This window comes from Cervus canadensis, chromosome 28, assembly GCF_019320065.1.
Source record: "Cervus canadensis isolate Bull #8, Minnesota chromosome 28, ASM1932006v1, whole genome shotgun sequence".
In the NCBI taxonomy this organism is placed as follows: domain Eukaryota; kingdom Metazoa; phylum Chordata; class Mammalia; order Artiodactyla; family Cervidae; genus Cervus; species Cervus canadensis.
The window spans coordinates 47,668,681-47,691,092 of NC_057413.1; the positions used below are offsets into that span (position 1 = coordinate 47,668,681).

The window sequence follows — 22,412 nt, forward strand, 5'->3', positions numbered from 1 at the left end:
TATACCATTGGTTTTAAGGAAACAAAACAGCGTACAGCGTACTCTTCCAGTGGTTGCACTATCAGGAGAAGCACAATGATTGAGGAAGGTGTCTAGCTCATCCAGAGCAATAGTACTTTTCATGCTTTGAATGTATATTACACCAGTTTTCATTATGGGAATTTTTCCTGTTTTAATTTAGAATGAAATTTATGGCTGAAATTTATAGAAATATTGTGGACTGAAGAATAATAGTATAAAATGCTTGTTTCTGTAGTTACTGCCTCATCAAAGAATTTAGAAAATATGGATGAATTGCACCTTCCTGAAGGATTTAGGCCTGATTTTCATCCTAAGTGAGTATATTATCCCTTTTACATTTGGCCCACTTGAAATGAAAAATCAAATTAGCCATTAGTAAGAATATAAACTTGTCAAGTAGGGGAGCGGAATGTTACAGGACATTGATCTTAATAAATCCTGAGACTTAATGCAGGAATACTGATAAACACCTAAGACTTACATGTCATGTTTAATTCTCACAAACTTCTAGGTGTTGCTGACTGTCTACTGCACCCCTTTATCTGGCTCTCCTTGATAGCACCTCATCAGTACATCTAAATCCAAGCTGCTCAGCCTCCTCACCAAAGTCCATGCTTCCTGCTGACTTCTGTATTTCTATTTACAGACCCACCAACCTCTTAGTAACTCTGGGTCAAAACCAGAGTGTTCAGCCTTATTTTACCCCATCAGTTCAGTTCAGTCTCTCAGTTGTGTCCATCTCTTTGCAACCCCATGGACTGCAGCACGCTAGTCTTCCCTGTCCATCACCAACTCCCGGAGCTTGCTCAAACTCAGGTCCATTGAGTTGGTGATGCCATCCAATCATCTCGTCCTCTGTCATCTCCTCTTCCTGCCTTCAATCTTTCCCAGCGTCAGGGTCTTTTCCAGTGAGTCAGTTCTTCGCATCAGGTGGCCAAAGTATTGGAGTTTCAGCTTCAGCAGCAGTCCTTCTAATGAATATTCAGGACTGATTTCCTTTAGGATCGACTGGTTGGATCTCCTTGCAGTGCAAGGGACTCTAAAGATCTTCTCCAACACCGTAGTTGGCCACATTTTACCCCATAGCCAGTAAGTTACAAAGTATAGCCCAGATTCTTGAACTAGACTGCATTTGTTCGGTTCCAGCACCACTGTTTATTAGCTGTGCCACTTTGTGCAAATCACTTAACCTAACTCAATTTCCTCATCTGTAAAGGGAAGAAAATAGTATCTACCTCATATGTGTGATAAAGTGACATGATGCCCTTAAAGTTACCTGGCAGCTGTGCCTGGCACATACTAAATATCTCAGCAAAAGTAGTGCATATATGCATGCTCAGTCACATCCAGCTCTTTACAACCCCGTGGGCTGTAGCCCACCTGACTCCTCTGTCCATGGGATTTCCCAGGCTGCTGCTGATATGGGTTGCCATTTCCTGCTCCAGGGGATCTTCCTGACTCAGGGATCAAACCTGTGTCTCCTGCATTGGCAGGCGGATTCTTTACCACTGTGCCACCTGGGAAGCTGGCAAAAATAGTGCTAAAAGGTTTAAATAGAATAAACATCAATCATGTGCCTCCCACATTCCCCCTTCCCATCCCCAGTCCTGTCATTTTGTTCTTTCTACTGTTTACTTCCTTATTTCTAATTAAGATGCTTAATCAACTGTGTCTTGATTCATCTTTTTTTTTTTAAGTATCTTTACAGAGACTAGTAATGTAGGATTCAGCTTTTACCTCTACCCTATTCACTTACTCCTCACCAATCTTCCTGTAGAGTTATTCTACAATTTTTGGTTAAATCATTTGTCAATTTTTACGTTATAATTGTTAATACTGATAAGTTATGTGATAAATCTTTCTTCTACAGTTTTGTTTTCCTGTGATTAATAATTACCTTTTTTTTTTCATGTACTGGGTTTTCTGTGTATATAATACTTTTTTCCCTAAATGCTGTTGTAGGTCTGTCAGATGCCTAGCAGTGGCTGTTAGTGCTTGGATCCATCTGATGACCTTCTTCCCTGAAGCCCTCCTCCCACAGCCTCTGTCCTCTCGCACCAGTCAGGACAGGGCACAGCTCTTACCCTAACACTCGCCCTGGCCATGCTCCTCTTGTTGCTGGATCTTGTATCCTTCTCTTTCTTCATTTACTCCCTCACATTGCATCCCTCAGCAGATTTCTGAAAAAAGGTGCCTGGATGTTAAATTTTCCATGTCTGAAAATACATTTGTTGTATCCACATGCTTGATGGATGGTTTGGGTATAGAATTATAGGTTAGAAGTTACTTCACATCTAAATGTTGAACACATTATTTTACTAACTTGTAGCACCCATTGAGAAATTAACACCTGATTCCTATTCCTTTCTAATTTTATTACTTCTGGAAACTGTTGTGGACATCTTATTAATTCCCAGTGTTCTGGAATTTCTCTGTGATATTCCTTGGTGTGTGAATCTTCATTCATTTCGCTATGTGTGTTTTCAACAGGCTCTTTAAAGACTCATATCCTACAGTTCTGGGAATTTTTTCTGGTTTTTCCTTAGATAATTTTCTCTTCTTGGATTTCTGTTCTTTGAGCTAGCCCTACTGTTAGCTCATTGTTGGCCCTCTTGGACTGATCCCCTAATTTTTTCTTAATTAATTTGCTGTTTTCTGCACTGTCTCTCCTTCCCTGAGTTCCTTTTTCTGCTTCTCTGTTTTGATGTTTCTCTCTTTGATGTGTGATTCTTTCCTTAAGTTTATTGGTCCTTGGGTGACTGTTCAAGAATAAATCACTAGGAAGCTCAGTGGATACCTGGTGGGCAGGTTGGAGCTTCCTGACAGATGAGCCTCACTGTGAGGAGATCAAACCCCTACCAGTCTTTTTTTCTTGGGACCCTGAAAATGTCATTGTGTAAAGCTGGCTTTTCCATGAGGATTCATCACTGGAGAAGCTAAAATCTATGGCAGTGGGTATACATTGCGATGTTCTTGAGATGGAGGAAGAGGTCAAGGGTCCTGTAGTTCAATATGTAGACCTTCAGCCTAATACCTTGTTTTTGGGCCTGTGCCTCATCACCACCAACCCAAGATGAACGTAACTACTCTCAGGCAGGGGCTGTCTGCATGTCTTTAATTCCCCCTTTTCATACAACTGTCTTTAGATAGTTTAAGGGGTTCAATTCCAACATAGAAGATAGCTATTAAGAAACTGAGCCATTTGATTGATGTGAGCACATTGTTTTGAGCTAATGCTGTGCATGTTCACTTCAGGAACCCTTATTCTGAAAGCATAAAAGAAATGCTAGCAACATTTGGAACTGCTACTTATAAGGTGGGATTAAAAGTTCATCCCAATGAAGAGGATCCCCGTGTGCCCATAATGTGTTGGGGTAGTTGTGCATATACCATCCAAAGCATAGGTAAGAGATTTAGAATTGTGTCTTTAAATCTAAAGTATACATTGACATGAGTTGTGTGCAGATTTAAAGTGGGCAACATTCTTAAGCAATAATATAAAAACTTTGAAGCAGGAAATGTAGTATACTGACAAAATATTAGATTGACAGTTTATAAATTAACCACAGCCACAAAAGCACTCATTTCAGTGGTGGTTATAGCTTCTAGTCAGTTAAAATAATGTGTTTTCACTTTTACTTCTCACGCACAGTTAATTCTTGTGAAATGACTTAAAGATTTCAAAACCTGACAATATTATGCTTTCTTCAGAAAGAATGTTTTTTTACTTTTTTAAAAACTTATAATATACAAAGCATAAAATTTATCATCTTTACTATTTTTAACCGCAGAAAGAATTTTAAGTGATGAAGATAAACCATTGTTTGGTCCTTTGCCCTGTAGACTGGTAAGTTATCAGTTTACTCAATCCATGGAATGGGAAAGTAGAAATTAGGTTGTTCTGCTCTTTTTAATCCAAAAAACCTATAATGGTTATTTAAGCATAGATTCATTCCTTTTGTGGTAGAACCCATTTTCTATAACAGTATTGAAGCAGTAATGTTTGTAATTTAATTTTTCATGATTTTTCGTTTAAATAGACTTCATCTCTTTTGGTTAAACACGTAAAAAGATGGGTGGAAAAGCTAAAAACAAAGTGCTTATTCTTGAATTTTTAGTTCTATAGTTGGAAATACTGAACAGAACCTATCCTCTACCACATTTGACTACCTGTTGTAAGTAGCGTGTAAATAAATACAGATTAATGTCAGAACAGAGTATTTAATGTCTAGGAGAGTGAAGGAATATACCGCTAAAGCTTGCTCATTTTTACCGTGTAGCTAGTATCAGCTTCATCTGCTGCTTACTGTTCAAACTTACAGTTGTAAAAGTGCATGTAATTTTATTCGTGTAACATCACCTGAGGAGCTTTTAAAAATGCCTAGGCCCTACTTCAGGTCAGTTAAATCAGAGTATCTGAAGATGGGCCCCAGGCATTAATATTTTTTAAAAGCTTTGCCCGAGGCCAGGATTGAGAACCACTGATAGAAGAGCGATCTTTGGAGTTTTTTAAAAATACAGACACCTGGGTCACTTTGACTTATTAAGTTGGAATATCTAGGAGTATGCCCTGGTATTAAAACTGCCCTGAATTGTATTTTATAGTAAGTCAGTAGAATAGCAGTTGACTGTAGTCTTAGCTATGGTATGTGATGGATAGGACGTGACCACCAGTGTTGACTGTGACATTTTTTTGCTGCAGTAAATAAAGAGTTGATAAATATGCTGATAAGGCAGTCACAAATGTATAGAATAGAGGTTATTTTGTCTGGTTTTTAAGGCAGTTCTTACATTTTCTAGATTCTATATACTTCACACTACCTCTTTGGCACTCTATTTCTCTGCTAATATGATTGTGTGTAATCTGTTTATATTGATTGTTATACCAGTCAGTCTTGCATTCCTGAAATAATCCCAACTTGGTCATGTAGAGCAGGGGTCCCCAACCTCCGGCTGCGAACTGTTCTGGTCCTGTTAGGAACTGGGCAGCAGAGCAGGAGGTGAATACAGGCAAGCGAGCGAAGCTTCATCTGCTGTTTGCCATCACTTGCATTACCACTGGAACCATCCATCCCCTCCCTCACCCTGCCAGCCCTGTCTGTGGAAAAACTATCCACAAAACCAATCCCTGGTGCCAGAAAGGCTGGCAACCACTGATGGAGAGTAGCATTTTAATATAACATTATATTTGATTTGCTAATATTTTATCTAAGTTTATTTTTCTATGAGAAATTTCTACGAAAAATTTAATTTTTTGAAGTATATAGTATATAGCCATTAGGGACAAACTTCTATTTTTTGACTTCCACTTTTCATCTTCATTGATCTTTGTCTCCCATATCAGATGATAAAGGACCTCCGTAAGGTGGTTTATCTCCCCCCCCCCCCCCCACCTCTTGATTTCTATGACATTCCTGGTTTTCTCCCTATCTTTCTGGCAGCTTCTTCTCCATCTTCTTTCCCTCCTTTGTCCTATAAATATTATTTTAAACCCCCAGAGTTTGGCCCATGACTCAGTCATGACATTCTTCCCTGGTCAACCCTGTCTATGACTCTGATTTCAGTTACTTCCAAATGATTCCCACCTGTATATCTCCAAGCCCGATCTGTTACCATATTGCCTGCTTTATTTTTCTCACCTGGATCTCCTAACGGCACCTCAAATTGAACATTCCAGCTTAATTTTTCTTCCTGTATTCAGTGTCTTAGTTAATGTCACCACTGTCCATCCAGGTGACCAGGCCAGAATCTTGGAGGTACTTTTGGATGCATCATTTGGTCCGGATGTTCATGTCCAGTTGATCAGCAGAGATTGTTGAATTCCTCTCCTGCTTATTTGTCCTATTTTTTCTATTCAATTTATTTGGTTCAGCCCTGTATCTTTTCTTGCCTAGATTGTTATAATAATAATAACCATAACAATAAGATTATTATAATCATAATGATAAGATTATTAAACAATATATAATATAATAAATTATATTTATAATTATATAATATATTATTATTAATTTAATTGGTAATGTTATTGGTTAATATTGTAATTGTATAATAATGATAATAAGATTCTCTACCCTGAATCTCACTTTCTCCTAACATACTCTCAGAGGGGTTCTTCAAAACGTAACGCCAATCATACGTCTTAAATGTTACTTCTCCATTATCACTCACCTCGTGCCAGTCTCCATATCCATTGTCCAGGATAGCAGAATCATTACTGGTCCCCAGATGCTAGTTCCAGGCTTTTGCCTCTGCTCAAGTGCCCAAAGCAGACAGCTCCTCTTTAAGAAGCTCTTCAAGCTTTGTCTTCCCTGGAAAACTTCTGAGCCATGAGTGGGATATCACTCATCTGGGATCCTGCCTCCTTTAGTTGTCCCCACCCGCCCCTTTTCTTTCCCTTCCCACCCTCAAGGCTGTGAGCTCCTTGACAGAAGCGGTTGGGAGGGCTGAGTTTTCATTTTAAGATCTTCAAAATCAAGACTAGCCTATGGTAGTTCCTCAATATCTACTGAACCAAACAACATTATAGAAAATTTAGAAAACAGAGAAGTAGGAAGAAAACTTAAGTCAGTCACCCATTTGTCTTTTTTCATTAGCATGTTTATACTTTTATTATAATAGATATTTACATGTAGTTTTGTTCCTACTATATTCTTCACTTTAAAGTTTTCTCATTGTTGCTACATAGTCCCCATAATAGTTTTTGATGTCTACTGACACCCTGATTTTATACAGCCATCTTCCATGAAGTTTCCCCAGTATTGGGAGTATTTCCCACATTTTAGTGTATTTCTTTAGACTAAATACAAAGAAATGCTGCTTCACATTCCTGAGAGTCTCTTCTCTGTTGTTTACTGACTGTCTTGACACGTGTATCCTTCTTAACTTTTCCATACAGAACTAGCAGCATGGTGATAGGAGATAACTTTGTTTTATTCAGCATACAATTAGATATTTTCTACTCCATTCATTTCACGTTAGAGACATGTCAGTAAAGATGTCATAGGATTCAGTACCATACCATCTAGAGATTTCATTATGCTTCCAACTGTACTTCAACTAGCTGTGCGTTGATCGAGCATTCCTAGAAGAGAACTACTTCATATGCTGGCTTCTTTGTTAACTGTGTCAGCCTCTATTTCAGGATGACTGTCTCAGGTCACTAACAAGATTTGCCGGAGCACATTGGACAGTGGTGTCACTTTCAGTGGTCCAAGGACACTTTTGTAAACTTTTTGCATGTGAGTATTAATACATGTACTATATGTGTTACGGTAATTTCTCATTTTCTGTAATTTTGTTTTTAGTAATGAAACTTCCCTCCACTATGAAAAAATATTTTGGTAATACTGTTTGTCTTGTATGCAGGTTCTAGCTATGAATTCATATGTAGCTTGCAAAAAATAAATTCAAGCTAGGTTATGTGCATGTTAAAAATAATTTAATACTTACATTGATATATAAAATATGATCTTGTATTTTTCTTTAAATATCAGCATTGGTGCCTGGTGACAACCACAGAGACCTTCCATGCATATTAGATATCGACATGTTTCATTTATTGGTGGGTATTTTATAATTTGTGTTTGAAATTCTTCTGTCATACTCCGTAGCTTTATCTTAAACTTGATGAGTAATGTAAAGGCAGACAAGGAGTTATCATCTATTATTATTAACTACTTCTGAGTATAATTCTTTTCTGAAGATACTTTAAAAAAAAATATTAAGGAATCTAGTTGAGAGAGTTGACTTGAGTGTCTAATCCAGTCTCTTCCATTTTTGCCTTGTGGCTGAGGTCAGTACCGTAACCTCTCTATGCTTTTTACAATAAAGAAGTAAAAATAACAGTGGTAATGTAAGGGCTGCTGCCAACCCATACAGTGGTTTGGGGCAGATACAGCCTTTTGGTTCCACTACTTAGCAACAGACAGTCCCTTTGTGTGATTTAGGGCAAGTCACGTCTTCTGAGCAAGTGCAGTCTGGTGCTAGATCAGCACTGGCAAGCAGTGCATGGTTGAAGTTCAGCCCCACCTCAACCAGGCTCCCTCTCACAGGGCACTGAGTGTACCACCACACACAGCAGCCTCAGGTGCTGCCCCCTTAATCACGTTTGGGCATCAGATTCTATGCCTTTAAGTTAGTTAACACCTACCTGATATGATTGTGTCAAAACTCAGTGGGATAATCAATGCAGAGCTCTTAGAGCAATGTGTCCCTAGTAAATATTAGCCATTGTTATTGTTCCCATCTCCCCTTTGAAAACCCCCACCACTGACACCATCATACAGGCGGCAGGAGACTCACAGTGGGGCTAGTTTAGGGGGCACCTGACTGCTTTCACAGTCATCTTCATTTAGTCTCTACGTCCTCACTGCAAAGGTGTTTAATCCTAAGGTATTAAAAACACACATACTATCTCCAGTTTACCAACAGGGAAACTAAGACTCAGAAGAATTATCTAAAAGGCTCCTAAGAGAATCTGGGCTTCATACCTGGATCTTTGTGGGTCCAAAATTCATGCTTTTTCCACTGCTTACTACCTAGAAAGATTTCAGGCTTTATTTTTGTTATTATTAACAATAAATGCATATAGGGGAGTTGCTGAATAAATGAGATAATAATGTTCTAAATAGTTGTCTTTAGTCAGTCCTAGTGGAATTTCTAACATGTGTACCCTTTAAGAACAAAAGATTTCTTAAGGGAGGAACTGAGTTCGCAAAGGGCTCTCATTAAGGAAATGGAACTGTGTTCGGCAGTGAAAGGAGAGGCGCTGAGTCTGACGCTGTGTTTGCTGTCCAGGTGGGCTTGGTCCTCGCCTTCCCTTCGCTGCAGTGTCAGGATTTTTCAGGGATCAGCCTTGGCACTGGGGACCTTCACATTTTCCATCTGGTTACCATGGCACACATTGTTCAGATCTTACTTACCTCGTGTACAGGTAACTCCTTTTTGTCCGATTCTTGAAGGAAATAATTGAATTTTCTCGGCTTAAAAAAAAAAAGTACTGAAGGAAAAGGCGCTTGGATGAGAATAATACATAAATTTATAATAAGGCTACTTGTAGTGGTAAACAGTAAAATAAACAGTAAAAACCTGTTTATCCTCTTGTGAAAATTTTTGAAACATTTTCCCTTCTGTTAAAAATTCCTAGTGATGTGAATGTGTGAATGTTTTTACTTATTTTTTTTTACTTCACATGTTTAGTAATATCTGAGTACCACAGACTGTATATGTAGCAGGTTTTACTCACCACTTGCTGCCCGGCACCCTGGGGCACATTCACATCCTCTGCCTAAGAGTTTCCTTATTATGATAGTAAACTGTGCTCAGACCTGAGGGATTTAAGTTCTGTGTGTTTCATGGGAGTATTTTCATATTACATGTGACTGTGTGAATATATTTGAGTGCTTAAATGATGTGGTCAGCAATCCACTTAATAAGGCAAATGCAGGGCATTAATATTGCCTTGTCCTTCAGAAAAGAGTGGCATGGATCAAGAAAATGCTGCTGGCGAAGAAGAAGAATTAGCAGTTCTTGCTTTGTATAAAATGATTCAGCAGTATACAGGAAGGTGAGATCATACGTACTCTTTATATGATAGGCAGTTCCCCAAATATTAGGAGGTGATAGCATGAAAAAGGGATTAATTTGGGGCTTCCATGGTGGCGCAGTGGATAGGAATCCACCTGCCAATGCAGGGGACCAGGGTTCCCAGATGATCCCTGGTCTGGGAGGACTCTACAAGCTGCAAAGCAGCTAAGCCCCTGCGCCACAACTCCTGAATCCTGCACCCCTACAGCCTGTGCTCCACAACAAGGGAAGAAGTCACCGCAGTGAGGAGCCCAGGCACCACAACTAGAGTAACCCCCACTCACCACAGCTAGAGAAAGCCACGTGCAGCACAGCCAAAATAAATATGGCAATGTGGACATGTCAGAAAAAGGGGGGGGGAAAGTGGAGTTTGTTTGTTAAATAAAGGAAATTGCTGTCTGTTGATACATTTGAAAAAGAAGATGGGGGATCTGCAGGATTCCCAGACTTTTACTATACTAACATGATTGGGAATCTCTGCAAGAAGGGTAATATACAGTTCTTCCCACACATTTTTAAGATAATACCCAGGGCTGGTAGAAGTTCTCGGAACCTCATATGTTATTGGGGCCTTTGTGATTTGGTTACAACAGTTTCATTTGGCTTTCTGACAGTAGATCTCAGGAACCAAGCTATTTGTTCTTTGACTAAGTTATCCCATTTCTGAGAATCCATACTAAATAATCTGCATACAGAAAAACCTGTAGACGTAACAGTGTACACTGATATTATTTATATTAGCAAAGAGTTTAAAGCATTCTAAGAGTTTGCTTGCAGGGAGTAATTTAGTGTAGGTTATGATAGGTATTATCCAGAGTATCAAAACTCTGATAAAAATTATGGTTTATGGTATTCTGAAAAATGTGGGAGTTTTTTATGTTAATTTTAAATTTCATGTTACACTTATAACTGTGTTAGACTGATTAGTATGAAAGTAGTTTGCCAGAAGAATACCTGCTAATATAAAAGTTACAGAATAATGGATAGTTTTTATTTTGCAGATTTTCTCTTTATGTAGCTATATTACTTTTATAAATTTTAATAACAGTGTGGAGGGTATATCAGCAGTTACACCTGACACCCTGGATAGTCAGGGCTTCCCTCACCTTTGACAATCAGATAGCAGTTGTCTGTTTTCACACTGTGCTGTAACGAGAATGAATCATTTTTAAATTTAAGTTTCCCACTTATCATTTTTCTCTTTTTTAGTGCCTTGAAAGAAATGCCGTCTGGTTGGCATCTGTGGAGGAATGTCAGAGCTGGAATCATGCCTTTTCTGAGGTGTTCTGCTTTGTTTTTCCATTACTTAAATGGAGTTCCTTCCCCACCTGAAATTCAAGGTAATTCTAATTTCTTTCAAAATGTAGGAAATGTGTGTTGTCTTTCACTCCAGCAACTTAAGAATTAAAGTGCATTGCAAAAATTAAAACTTACTAAATCTTTAGGTCGTAGCTAGTTGAGTGGTGATGTATAAAATTACAGAATTAAATGCATATTTATGTAAATATCTGATTTTATTTGAATCTCAGTAAATGTACTGATTTTGTACATGTATGAAAATATAGTTTTGCTGTCAGATGTTAAAATGTTCAAGTATATATTATTTATATATAATGGGTTCTTCAGATTTTAAAAAGGGAAAACTGAAATTCAGGTGGTTTTTAACACGAAACGTGGCATTGAGATTCAGAATACTCATAATTGCACATAAATCTGATTTTAATATAGGAGTTAATTTGCTATTTCACAGTTGTTCTCTATGTTCTGCTTCAATTCATTTCTTGAAAGTAATGTAAAGGTAGACTTACAGTTAACTGTATCTCGTAGTGCCTGGCCCCAGGGCCTGGGGTACCTGCATATAATGTCACTCTCTACAAGTTTGTTGAATAGCATCTCCATTTAGCTAGTTGTCCAGGCACCACTGAGAGAACAGTTTAGACTTCCTAATCATTTGCAGTGATGATTAAGTGAATGTTTAAGTCCATCTCTCAGTAATAAAATTGTCTTATATTTCTGTACTTCTTTATACTCCTCTGGAGCTCCCCATATGTTATTTTTGTCATTTAATGTTCACAAATAACCCCATAAAGCATATCACACAGGACAGGTGTCCCATTTTGCTTATGATAATACTGAAACATCAAGAAATTGTGGCCAGTTTAGTAAAGGAGTCGCCTGACTCTGTGGATTCCTTCCTTTGCCATCTTATTTACTTCCTGCAGGTTATGTACCTAGCAAAATTGAACTCTTCTGTCTTGTGCTTTTTTTTTGTTTTAAACTCTGCTGTTGCCTACTCTAATATAGAATCTGCTCTTAATTGTTATATCTATATCTCTTCCTTCTCTGTTTGCAGCTTCTGGAACAAGCCATTTTGAACATCTATGTAACTATCTTTCCCTGCCAAACAACCTCATTTGTCTTTTTCAAGAAAATAAGGAGATAATGAAATTACTGATTGAAAGGTAATGACGATACAATTTTCTTCTTTATATTGCAATAAATATATATATATATATTTGGAAACAAACTTGCGTTTATTGCATATTTTACAAAATTCTCAGATAGTGAGCCTGGCAAAATTCAATCCTTGTGATTCATCAGGCCTTCTTAGTTAAGGGTTTACCTTTGTGGTAAGATTTTTGCCAGGCCTAGTGAATAGCATAAGTAGATTGGCCTGGACAGAGAAGAGTAGTGGAGATGTTTATTTCCTTGTACATTTAGTTCTAGCCCTTCAAAAGTAAAAATGTTGTGTTTTATTTTTCCCTCCATTTACATTAAAGTTGGTGTCATAACATCGAAGTTAAAAGATACCTGGAAGGTGAAAGAGACGCTATAAGGTAGGTTAAAGATTGTCAAACCTCTTGGTGGCGGGGAGGAGGTAGGGAGAAAGCAAGATACAAGTGTACAGTACTGTCTGTTGTCCTGATAATTTTTATGCTGAGTTCTTCAAGTAAAGTGTGAATCCTAAGGCCCTGTGTTATTTAAGAGTACAGTGCATTTTGAATTTCTTGCTATAGCTTCTTGCTGCTGTGGTAGCACCCAGTTTTCCTTTATTTGACTAAGTCAAAAGTTACTTTGTTATTGTTAAACAATATGTCCTCCTATTAACTGAGTTTTTGTGTGGCTTTTGTTTTTCTAGTTATCCAAGAGAATCTAATAAATTAATAGACCTGCCAGAGGATTACAGCAGCCTCATTAATCAAGCATCTAATTTCTCGTAAGTTTTGATATTAGCTTATTGAGTGTTTCCTGCCACTGTAAACACTTATTCTCTACACAGAATGTGAAAGATTTCACTGTTCTTTTCTGTTTGGGTAAGGAAATCGTAACATCAGAAGGACTTTACACTATTTAACTCATAAAAGGATGATCCCACCATCTTACAGAATAAAATATGAGAAACAGGATGCTGAGGAACAAGTTCGATTCATTACAGTTTATCTAAACCTTTTGCACTTTAAGTAACACATTAACTACAGATAGTTATATTCCTAAGCAGTATATATTATTTTGCATATATAATTATTTTAAGCTTTAAAATAACATTGTACCTATTCCTGTGGCTTTTGACATACATAATTTTTAATTCATCACTTTTCACTGTTGTATAGCGTTTCATTATCTGAGAGTAGCAGCATTTACCTATTTTTTCCTCCTGTTGATAATTTTATTTCTCCTTTCTCCTATTGATTATTTCCAGTACCTGATGTTGGTGTATATGTGTGAGATGTTATCTATTCCAGAAATGAATTTGCCTGGGCTATAGTCCGTATGGATCTTCAGCTCTACTTGATATTGCAGATTTTTTTCCCAGGACGGTTTTACCACCATCAGCTCTTTAGTCTTCACTTGTATTTTTTTTATTCCATGGAGGTGCCCCAAATCAGGTGGTGACAAGAGCAGAGCCCCAACTATGTGCCTTGTATGCGGAACCCTGCTGTGCTCCCAGAGCTACTGCTGCCAGACGGAGTTGGAAGGGGAGGACGTGGGGGCGTGCACTGCTCACACCTACTCCTGTGGTTCCGGGGTGGGCATCTTCCTGAGGTAAGGCCCTGGAAAGAGCTTTCTAGCTTTAGATCTGCCACAGTAGATCCTGTTGAGGAATGGACACAAGAAACTGCTACATGGCAGAGGATTAGGGGCCACCGTTTTCATTCATTTGAGGAAAACGGGGAACCTTGTCTCCACACCTCATATTTGGCTCATGCTAACTCTGTGCTGATTCTTCCATTGTCATTTCCATCCCCGTGACAGTTCTGTTTTTCTTTCTTTGCACCTCGTTCTAATGTGAAACCGCTAGCTGTCTTTGATTTTCTACCCAGGCACAGTCAGAACTAATTGCTTCTTTTGTTATAATGGTAGGATTCACACATAGCACAGACCGATGCAGGTAGTTGTGTGTATTCAACAGTGTACAGTAGATACTTATTAGTGACTGTGTACGAGGCATTGAGAATGCAGTGGTCAACACAACAGACAAAAATCTCTGTTTTCATGGAGCTCATTTTCTCATGAGGGAGATAGAAAATAAGAATTTAGAAAGTGATCCATGCAGAAGAGAAAAAATAAGGCAGGGAGGGGAATGTGAAATGGCAGCTGAGGTGGATTTTATAGATAGGAAACCAGAAAAGGTCCCTGGGAAGCTGTCTTGAATAAAAAAACCTAAAGAAGAGGGGAGAACATTTTAGGGTGCAATGAGCAGCAAGTGCAAAATTACTGGGGGGTGTGCCTGCCATGTTCAAGAAACAGAAAGGACGAAATTCATCAAACTGTGTTCTAAAAACGGATACATTTTATTTTAAAAATTACACCTCAGTAAAATTTATTTAAGAAAAGAGGGAATTCCCTGGCAGTCCAGTGGTTGGGACTCCAAGCTGTCACTGCCGAGGGCATGGGTTCGATCCCTGGTCCAGGAACTAAGATCCCACAAACTATACAGCGTGGCCAAAAGAAAAGAAACAGCGTGGAGGCTGCCGCCACTGGAGTGGCGAGTACAGTGGGGAGAGGCGTGGGCCTGGTGTGTCCCCTTGGCATCTCTGAGTGAGATGGAAGCCATTGCAGGGTCTGAAGGGAAGAAGTGACGTGAGTTTGAACTCCACTGGGGCATAGATTTTAGGCACATCTTGCTACCTCCAGTGTACTACTGGAGGTTCTCATTTACTGGAGGTTCTCAGTAAATGTTAAATTGAGCTGAATTACTAACACCAGAAAAAGTTAAGCAAACCTCTCAACAGAATCAGGAAACTTTTTTTTAAAACCCTTAGGAGAAATACGAAAGTAGCATTGTACTTTGTTCAGCATATTTCAGAATGCTTCTGGTCGAGGAGGGGTTGCTTTGTGTTTCAGGTCTACATAATTTATAATGTCTGTGTACCATGTTTTAATGAATAATTTTCTCATAAGAGTGGTTGATACATCAGTAACTGCTTTTAGAAGTTAACTTTCTCATATTTAATTTTTTCAATGCCAGTTTTATATGAGTTGTTGAAATCTAATCCTAAATGTCCCTCTTCCTCCTTATATTGATAACAATACAGTCCTTTTAGTTATTTTTAATACTTAGGCATGTGTTGAGAGGGGAGTTAGGGAGAGAATGGATACACACATATACATAAATGGCTAAGTCCCTTCACTCTCCACCTGAAACTATCAAGTGTCTCTGCTGTAAATACCACTGCTTGCCTTCCAGCACCAGTTTTGTTTGTTTGCATTTATTTATGATGTATAGTTGACTTATATTGCAGTAGTTTCAGGTGTACATCACAGTGATGTAGGGGTTTTTTGTTTTGTTTTTTTGCAGATTATATTTCATTATAGGTTATTACAAGTTACTGGGTATAATTCCCTGTGCTGTACAGTAAATCCTTATTGTTCATCTATTTTATGTATAATAGTTTATATCTGTTAACCCCATACTTCTAGTGGTTTTGTTGATTTCTCTAGGACTTCAGTCCATTTGTAACTGAATTCAAATCTTGGTCCTTAATGTATAAATTGGTCTCTCTACAGAGTACGAGAATGTCAAGTACTATTTTTAGCTGGCAAAACCAAAGGCTGTTTTTATTCTCCTCCTTACCTTGATGACTATGGGGAGACTGACCAGGGACTCAGGTAAGGCCCATCCTGGGGAACTGCGTTGGCTGGCTCTGGGCCTCGAGGACCTTTAGCATGAGGTGATCCCCATGAACCCTGTGGTCCAGAGGCCTGCCTGCTACCCGCCCAGGGCGTCAGCACAAGTGGCTGTTGTCTGTGGCCTCTCCCAAGGCAGCTCCCCTTGCTGTGTGGTTTGCCATTCCCATTGCTCGCCCTCAGAATGCCATGAGGGCCATCATGGTACATAAGGGGGAGAAAATGGGACAGAGTGCAGCTTTTTTCCATGTCTCACTCCAGAGAACTGCTTGAGGGGTCCTGCAGCATCCACAGCATCAAGCGTTGCAGGGAGAGCGCACTGTGACTTGTGCAGTTTTGTGTGGGAGACCCAGTATTCTTCAAGTGATGAAAAAAGAGCAAATCTTAACTGATAAGAGATGTACTTATCTTACTACATAAGACTCTGGGGGACAAAGACTTAGAACATATAGAGCAGTAAACAGTATTTGAGGCAGTGTTCTGCTCTGGTAGCACCTATTTCATCAAAAGCAATATATGAACAGTAGTTCCTTTAAGCACTATTAAAGAATTTTCAGACTGCTTATTTTTGCCAAAATGGGGTAAAAACCTTAACCTAGATGTAGCTTCCCAGGCTTGGGGAGCAGAAGTTGAAGGCCTGGAAACCAAGGCAAGATACATAGTTGGGCTCCCCAGGCAGTTGACTGACTGCAAGGATACACTTGTGCCACCAGCTGATGGTTCAACCTGGTGCCCTGAGAAATGTGAGCTCTTAAAGCCCTTAACTTTGGGGTGATTTGTTATATAACCACTGGTAACTGAGAGCTTTGTTTTTGTCTCTTCTGACTTCTGGGTAGTCCTTGCATATTCCAGATGAGTTCCTGGTGTATTTCTTATGACTCTGTACCACCCTTTCCATCCCCCTTCCTCCCGTACCTCCATAAGCACATGGCTGACTCCTGCTGGTCTCAGTCCAGTGCCGCCACCTCAGAGAAGTCCTCCCTGATCACCCTGGCTAACGTAGCCTCTGAGTAGGTTTGTCACATTGGCCAGTTTCATTTTCTTCTTAGCCCACGTTATGACCCCGAGTCACTGTGTTTACCTGCCTACTGCCTGTCTCCTGGGCTAAATTTTATGTGACCAGGGACAGTGAACTAGCATATAACAGGTTCTAAATAAATACTGTTGGATGAATAAATGGAAGAATAAATGAAAAAAGAAATGAGCCAAACAGGAAAAAAAAAGAAAGAAAAAAAAAAAAAGAAATGTGGCCTCTTAGGAGGAGGAGCCCTGGATGGAGAGTTGAGAGGACTGGTGCTCTGAGTCGGGAGCCAAGGCCTCAGACGTGAACTCACCAACACCTGTTCTCTGGTTAAGTTGGGCACCAGAGTTATTCATATTTGGCTGCTTTGCTTAAACATTGGATCTAAAAGACGTCCTTGGAAGAACATTTTTACCTGTGTAATGTTTTCATCCTCCCCCCTGCCACTCCCTATTTCACATTTTACCAACAAAATGGACAATGAATGCCTAGTTTTAGCCTCTCAACGTTAACCCTCCTGCTCAACCCCACCCTCCTGTTCCTCACCCCAGCCTGAGTCAGTGTAGTTTGTTTTCCTCTTCTTTTCTGCACTTTCTCCCCTTTAGCTGCTCCTAGCAAACGGTCAGAGCTAACATATTAATAGCCACAGACACCTGCCAAAGAGAAATTTTGCAGAGGATCTAAAACCAGTAACCTGTTAACTTTTCCTAAATGAGGAAAGGTTGGAGTAGAATAGATGAATATACCACCAAATGCCTCCTGAGTGACGTGTGTCTTCTTTCTAGACGGGGAAATCCTTTACATTTGTGCAGAGAACGATTCAAGAAGATTCAGAAGCTCTGGCACCAGCACAGTATCACAGAGGAAATTGGACATGCACAGGAAGCAAACCAGACACTGGTTGGCATTGACTGGCAACACCTATAGCTACTTCACTACCAAATACATGAACTTGGATTTTTGTAACCCAGCTGGCTTTTCGAGAAAGAAAATAGAAAATAGCTTCTTCTGAATTTGGAAATAAATTATTTAAGCTTTTTTCCCCCCCGGTTTTTATTTTTATAGCTTCTGGCTCCAGGAACTGATGAAAATCATTTTCTGCCAGCAGATTTTCTTGCATCCCTTCCTGTGTCCTTCAGACATAACTTCTTGAATTTTCGAATCCCGGAAGGAGCTTCTCTTCCTGGGCTGGACTCAGCCCATTTGCGGGCATCTGACTGCGTTTGACTGTTCCCCAGTCATCTGAGCCATGTCACATTACTGAGAGCAGGGAACTCCAGGCCGGAAGCTGATTCAGCAGCAGCAGGAAGCAGAGTGTCTGGTCTTTTGGGGGTCACACTTCCTGGGCCCGCTCAGTGACTCTCAACCTGGGGGCTGGGTCAGTGTCCCCACAGCTGATGGCACCCTACCTCTAAGCAAAGCAGTGTGTTTCGAAAGTGGCATTCCCTGTTTCCACTGGCTGTGAGGGGGTTGGGGGGACACTTGCTGGAGCAGCCTGTGGGAATCCGAAGGGGAGATGGTGGTGTCTTTATGTACCAGCTGATTTTCAGGGCTGTACGGCTGTACAAGGTTGGATTCCCCCCTCATTTTTTTTTTTTTTCCCTTTTTGCAAGACTTTTGGCTTTGAGGAAAAAAAACTCATTTTAAAGGGCTTTTTGAGAACTTAGAGTATCCTAATTTTTCAGATAGTATATTCTGTTATTTCTAAGACTAAGTTGAAAGAGTGTGTTCATCTAGAATCAAGCACTTGCAAAAAAAAATGAGAATTCAGTGTTTTGAAATTCCCTTACCCCACCCTTCCAGCATTTTCTGGAATAGATGAATTGCTGTTTACCTGCTAGCTCACTTAGTACATTCCTGGGACAGCCTGTGTGCCCAGGCTTTTTATTATTTTTGAACCTTATTCTTACTAAGAGGTGCCTTCCTAGAATGATAGCCGCTTAGTAAAATAGTTTATAACCACGCCATGCCACACACCACTCTCGCGTGATCATGTATGCTAAGAGCTTGGGTACGCGGAGAGTGTTGGCAGATTTGGTGGAGGAATCAGTTTGGAGTCTCTCTGAGGAGGGACTAAGGGATGAATGAATAATAAGAGGCTCTTGGACTTTTTTAGCCAATACAGATAACCGTTTCACTCAGTTTTCTTTGAACTGCGTCTGAAAGTTGCATCCTGCTCAGCTTCGCACCCTCCACAGTACACCCAGGAGGAAGGCCAGAAATCCAGATATTCAGCTAAAGTCAGTGGGGATACAGAAGCCACACTTGCTGCTTCACCCGGGGTGGTGTGTGAAGAACCCCTTCCTCTGAAAGGATGAACTTGACCCTTCTTGCCTGGGACTGACTCACCCATCTGAGAGGGCGCTTCTTGCCCAACAGGAAGAAAATCCACGTTAGAGCCCAGTGCTCATCCCCTCTCCTGGCCTTTCTCCCTCTCTGGTGGTGTGGTCTGTGGATGGCATCATGATTTTAATGTTTATTTTGGCCTTGGTCACATCCCCACTCCTTTAGCTTTTAAGTCCAACTTCTTTTGGCTTTTCTTCAGTTGTTAACCAAGCTTAAACTCCAAATAAAACCAGGTTTCTCCCTCTGTAGTAGGATTATAAACTTCTTCACCAAATCATAACAATACTTCAACTTTTAAAACTGACTTCATATAAGCCTGCTGTTAGCAGAGGGTGTCCCTAGATTCCATTTTCTGAGAAGGTCAGGGAGTCTGAGAGAAAATGAATTTACATCAAGTAGCAACACACACCCTTTTATCTTCTGGTGTGTGTATCATTAAGCTAATTGTCTTCCCCAACTAAGGAATCATCTTAGTCATGATTTGTTCCGCATGTATTATGTTTATTGTAGAAATGTTTATATAAACATGCTTTCCATATCAGGGAAAAATCATATCTGTTTAATAAATTGGCTATAACTTTATTATCTGTGGACAACTTGTAAAATTGGGAATGTATCATATGTAAAAAGTTTAAAGATATCCAAATAAATGCTTTAGGTGTTGACATTACTTTGGGTCTGCCTACATTTCCTTTGTTTTGTTTCACACAGTAAAATGCAGTGGAATTGTCCCCGATGTCACCTTGCTACAAATAAAGTGGGACATCAGTATTAGCTTGAAATTTAAGATGCTTATATTATTAGTGTCAATAATTATGGCTGTTAGCCAAACTATCTTGACCTTCTGAAGAAAGCTTGCTCATCATTTCAGCTGATTAAGTCTCATATTGATTGACTATGACAGCTTGTGACCTTTCTGAACCATCTTGGACCTCAAATCACTGGGAAAACAGGGCCCTCAAAGCCTCTCCCAGCTGGAAGTTGTTTGCAGGTTTAAACTCTTCTTGCCTGTTCTTACCTAGTGATCGCCAGGTCCTCCTTACACACTCCCCAGACACAAAGGAAGCTGCATCCTGCATTTGCAAGGGAGTCATTGCCTACAATGAGGTGCTCTTGAAAATCCTCTTAAAAGGAAAGCATCAAATAGTTTCCATTGTGCTTTCTCTGTCTCCTGGTCATTATGCTGCTCCCAGCTTACTCCCTTCCCTGATCCTTACATCGTAAGTTCCAGGATTCATTAAGTCCCTCTGACATGCTCCCTTCTTTTGTCCCTACTTCTGTTTGAGTCTGGCTTATTGAAGTTTATTTTCCAAATAGTGAAATTCACCCTTTCTAGTGGATAATTTCATACATTTTAACAAATGCATACAGGTGTTTTTTTAACAAACCACACTTGGTTTGGTTCCATTGCATCACCCCAAGAAGTTCTCTTGTGCCCCTTTTTGGGCACCTTCCCCCATCACAACCCCAAACAACCAGTAATTTTTTCTGTCCCTTTGTCTTGCCTCTTCCAGAGTGTTATATAAATATATCACCTGTAGCGTTTTGAGTCTGGCTTCCCTCTAAGAAGACTGATGCATTTGAGAGCCATCTGTGTTCCTTCTGATTGCTGAGTCGAGTTGCATTGTGCAGATGTTTACACTGTCATCAGGTAAAAGACATTTGGGCGATTTTTCGTGATTAGGAACACAGCCACGACAGACATTGCTGTTCGGGTTTTTGTGTGGACCACCTGTTTCCATTTCCCTCAGGTGAAGAACTCAAGAGTTGTTGCATGTCTTAATCTTCTTTATACCAGGCTCACATGACCTTCCCCTTCACTTTGCCACTTACACGCATCCTCTGATTTAGAGGACAAGATACAACACCCTCAGGAATCAAGGTCTAATATTTCCTCTCTTCCAGCCAATCTCAAGTCCTCTTAAGACCAGGAGGACATCCTCCCCCTGAACTTGCATGTTATTCCCACACATTCTTAGCCCTTCACACACAATGCTGCTGGCTGCCTGCACTGCCTTTGGATCTGGTAGCAGGTCAGAGGCCCTGATTGTCCTGCACCACTCCACGCCTGCCCCTGGCTAAGCTGCAAACCTGCTGGCCTAGCATTACAGGTGCCTGGAGAAGGAGAGAAGAGGCGGGGGAGTGTGCGGAGCAAGTGCCTAATCTTATTAACCTGAATTGAGGTTACTCAAGGTTTATTGACTGGTGGCTCAGTCCTGGGCTTGAAAATGCTGCAGGAGGCTATGTGGTCTTGAGCTGAGGCCACAGATACTAGGACACCTATTAAATGTTCAGAACAAGTAGCTGTTACTGCTCCTTCACTGTGGAGTAGTTGTTTTAAAAATAGAAATCCTAAGATGCTGTCTTTACCTCTCACTTTTCCCCAGGGTTAGGCTGGCAAGACTTGAAAAGCTGAGTCCCTTGGGAGAAATGAACTTACACACTGGCCCAAAGAAAGAGTGAGGTTAGACATAAAGAAAAACCTGATCCCAGTCTTGCTGGGCACTTGTAGAGGACCAAGCAAGATGGGCAGTTTCCTCTGGGAGCGACCTGAGAAGACTGAGGATGCAGCCCACCTCAGTCAGAGATGCAGTCTGTGTGATGAGAAAGCAGCTATTGGGAGTTGCTGCCTAAGCATTTTGCCGTGTGACAGCCCAGCTCAAGACATTTAGACAAACCCGAGCTAAGGTTTCCCTCCCCCAGTATTCCTAGTTTGCTTTTCCCGAGGGCGCTTTTAAAATAAACACTCGAGATGGAGCTTAGCCCAACTACCTCTTACGTAATAGGTGCTCACTGCCCTGTTCTCTGTCTCCTGACCTGGGATGAAGGACCGCCCTTCCACTGGCTCAGTCCACAGCCCCAACCCCACCCCACCCCTTTCCATTCTGGGACCTGTAAGTCATAGACTGTGAATTTACTCCCTTTGTATGAGCGCATTGAAACCGCCTCCAGTGGTTTCATTTCCCCGAAGTGGGAGGTGGGATGCTGAGGGAGCTTCCTGCATTGTGGCTCATGCCTCCTCGTCCAGCAGATTGTCGTCTTCATGTTCTTAATTCAGTACACCAGCTCCGGGCTCCCTACACAGTCTGCTCTGAATCAACTGATATTTATTGTAGAGTCTGTTCACCCTTGATCCTCTCAACAGCACTCAAATTCTGACCAGAGCAGGGGAAGGAAAAAAAAAGATTTGGAATTTTTGCTTAAATCACTAAATTGAGATTCCACATACTAAAATACTAATTTGGGTTCTGGTCCAAATACTAGGAAATGTTGAGATTATGTGGATAACCTGATGGTCCCTGTTCTT

The 22,412-nt window shown here is 40.3% G+C and overlaps 1 protein-coding gene across 3 annotated transcripts in view; it reads left to right on the plus strand.

The window, feature by feature from the left end:
• Positions 1-19,775, plus strand: part of UBR2 (ubiquitin protein ligase E3 component n-recognin 2) — a 102,157-nt gene extending 82,382 nt beyond the window's left edge. For all 3 annotated transcript variants that reach the window (XM_043449355.1, XM_043449356.1, XM_043449354.1), the window contains exons 34-47: positions 257-335; positions 3,277-3,425; positions 3,813-3,868; positions 7,166-7,262; positions 7,518-7,585; positions 8,821-8,956; positions 9,496-9,589; positions 10,819-10,949; positions 11,963-12,071; positions 12,390-12,446; positions 12,749-12,826; positions 13,483-13,653; positions 15,619-15,720; positions 17,545-19,775. In XM_043449355.1, coding sequence (XP_043305290.1) covers positions 257-335; positions 3,277-3,425; positions 3,813-3,868; positions 7,166-7,262; positions 7,518-7,585; positions 8,821-8,956; positions 9,496-9,589; positions 10,819-10,949; positions 11,963-12,071; positions 12,390-12,446; positions 12,749-12,826; positions 13,483-13,653; positions 15,619-15,720; positions 17,545-17,686 — 1,469 coding nt within the window. In that variant the 3' untranslated portion in view covers positions 17,687-19,775. The remainder of the gene's footprint in view (positions 1-256; positions 336-3,276; positions 3,426-3,812; positions 3,869-7,165; positions 7,263-7,517; positions 7,586-8,820; positions 8,957-9,495; positions 9,590-10,818; positions 10,950-11,962; positions 12,072-12,389; positions 12,447-12,748; positions 12,827-13,482; positions 13,654-15,618; positions 15,721-17,544) is intronic.
• Positions 19,776-22,412: the final 2,637 nt, after the last annotated feature.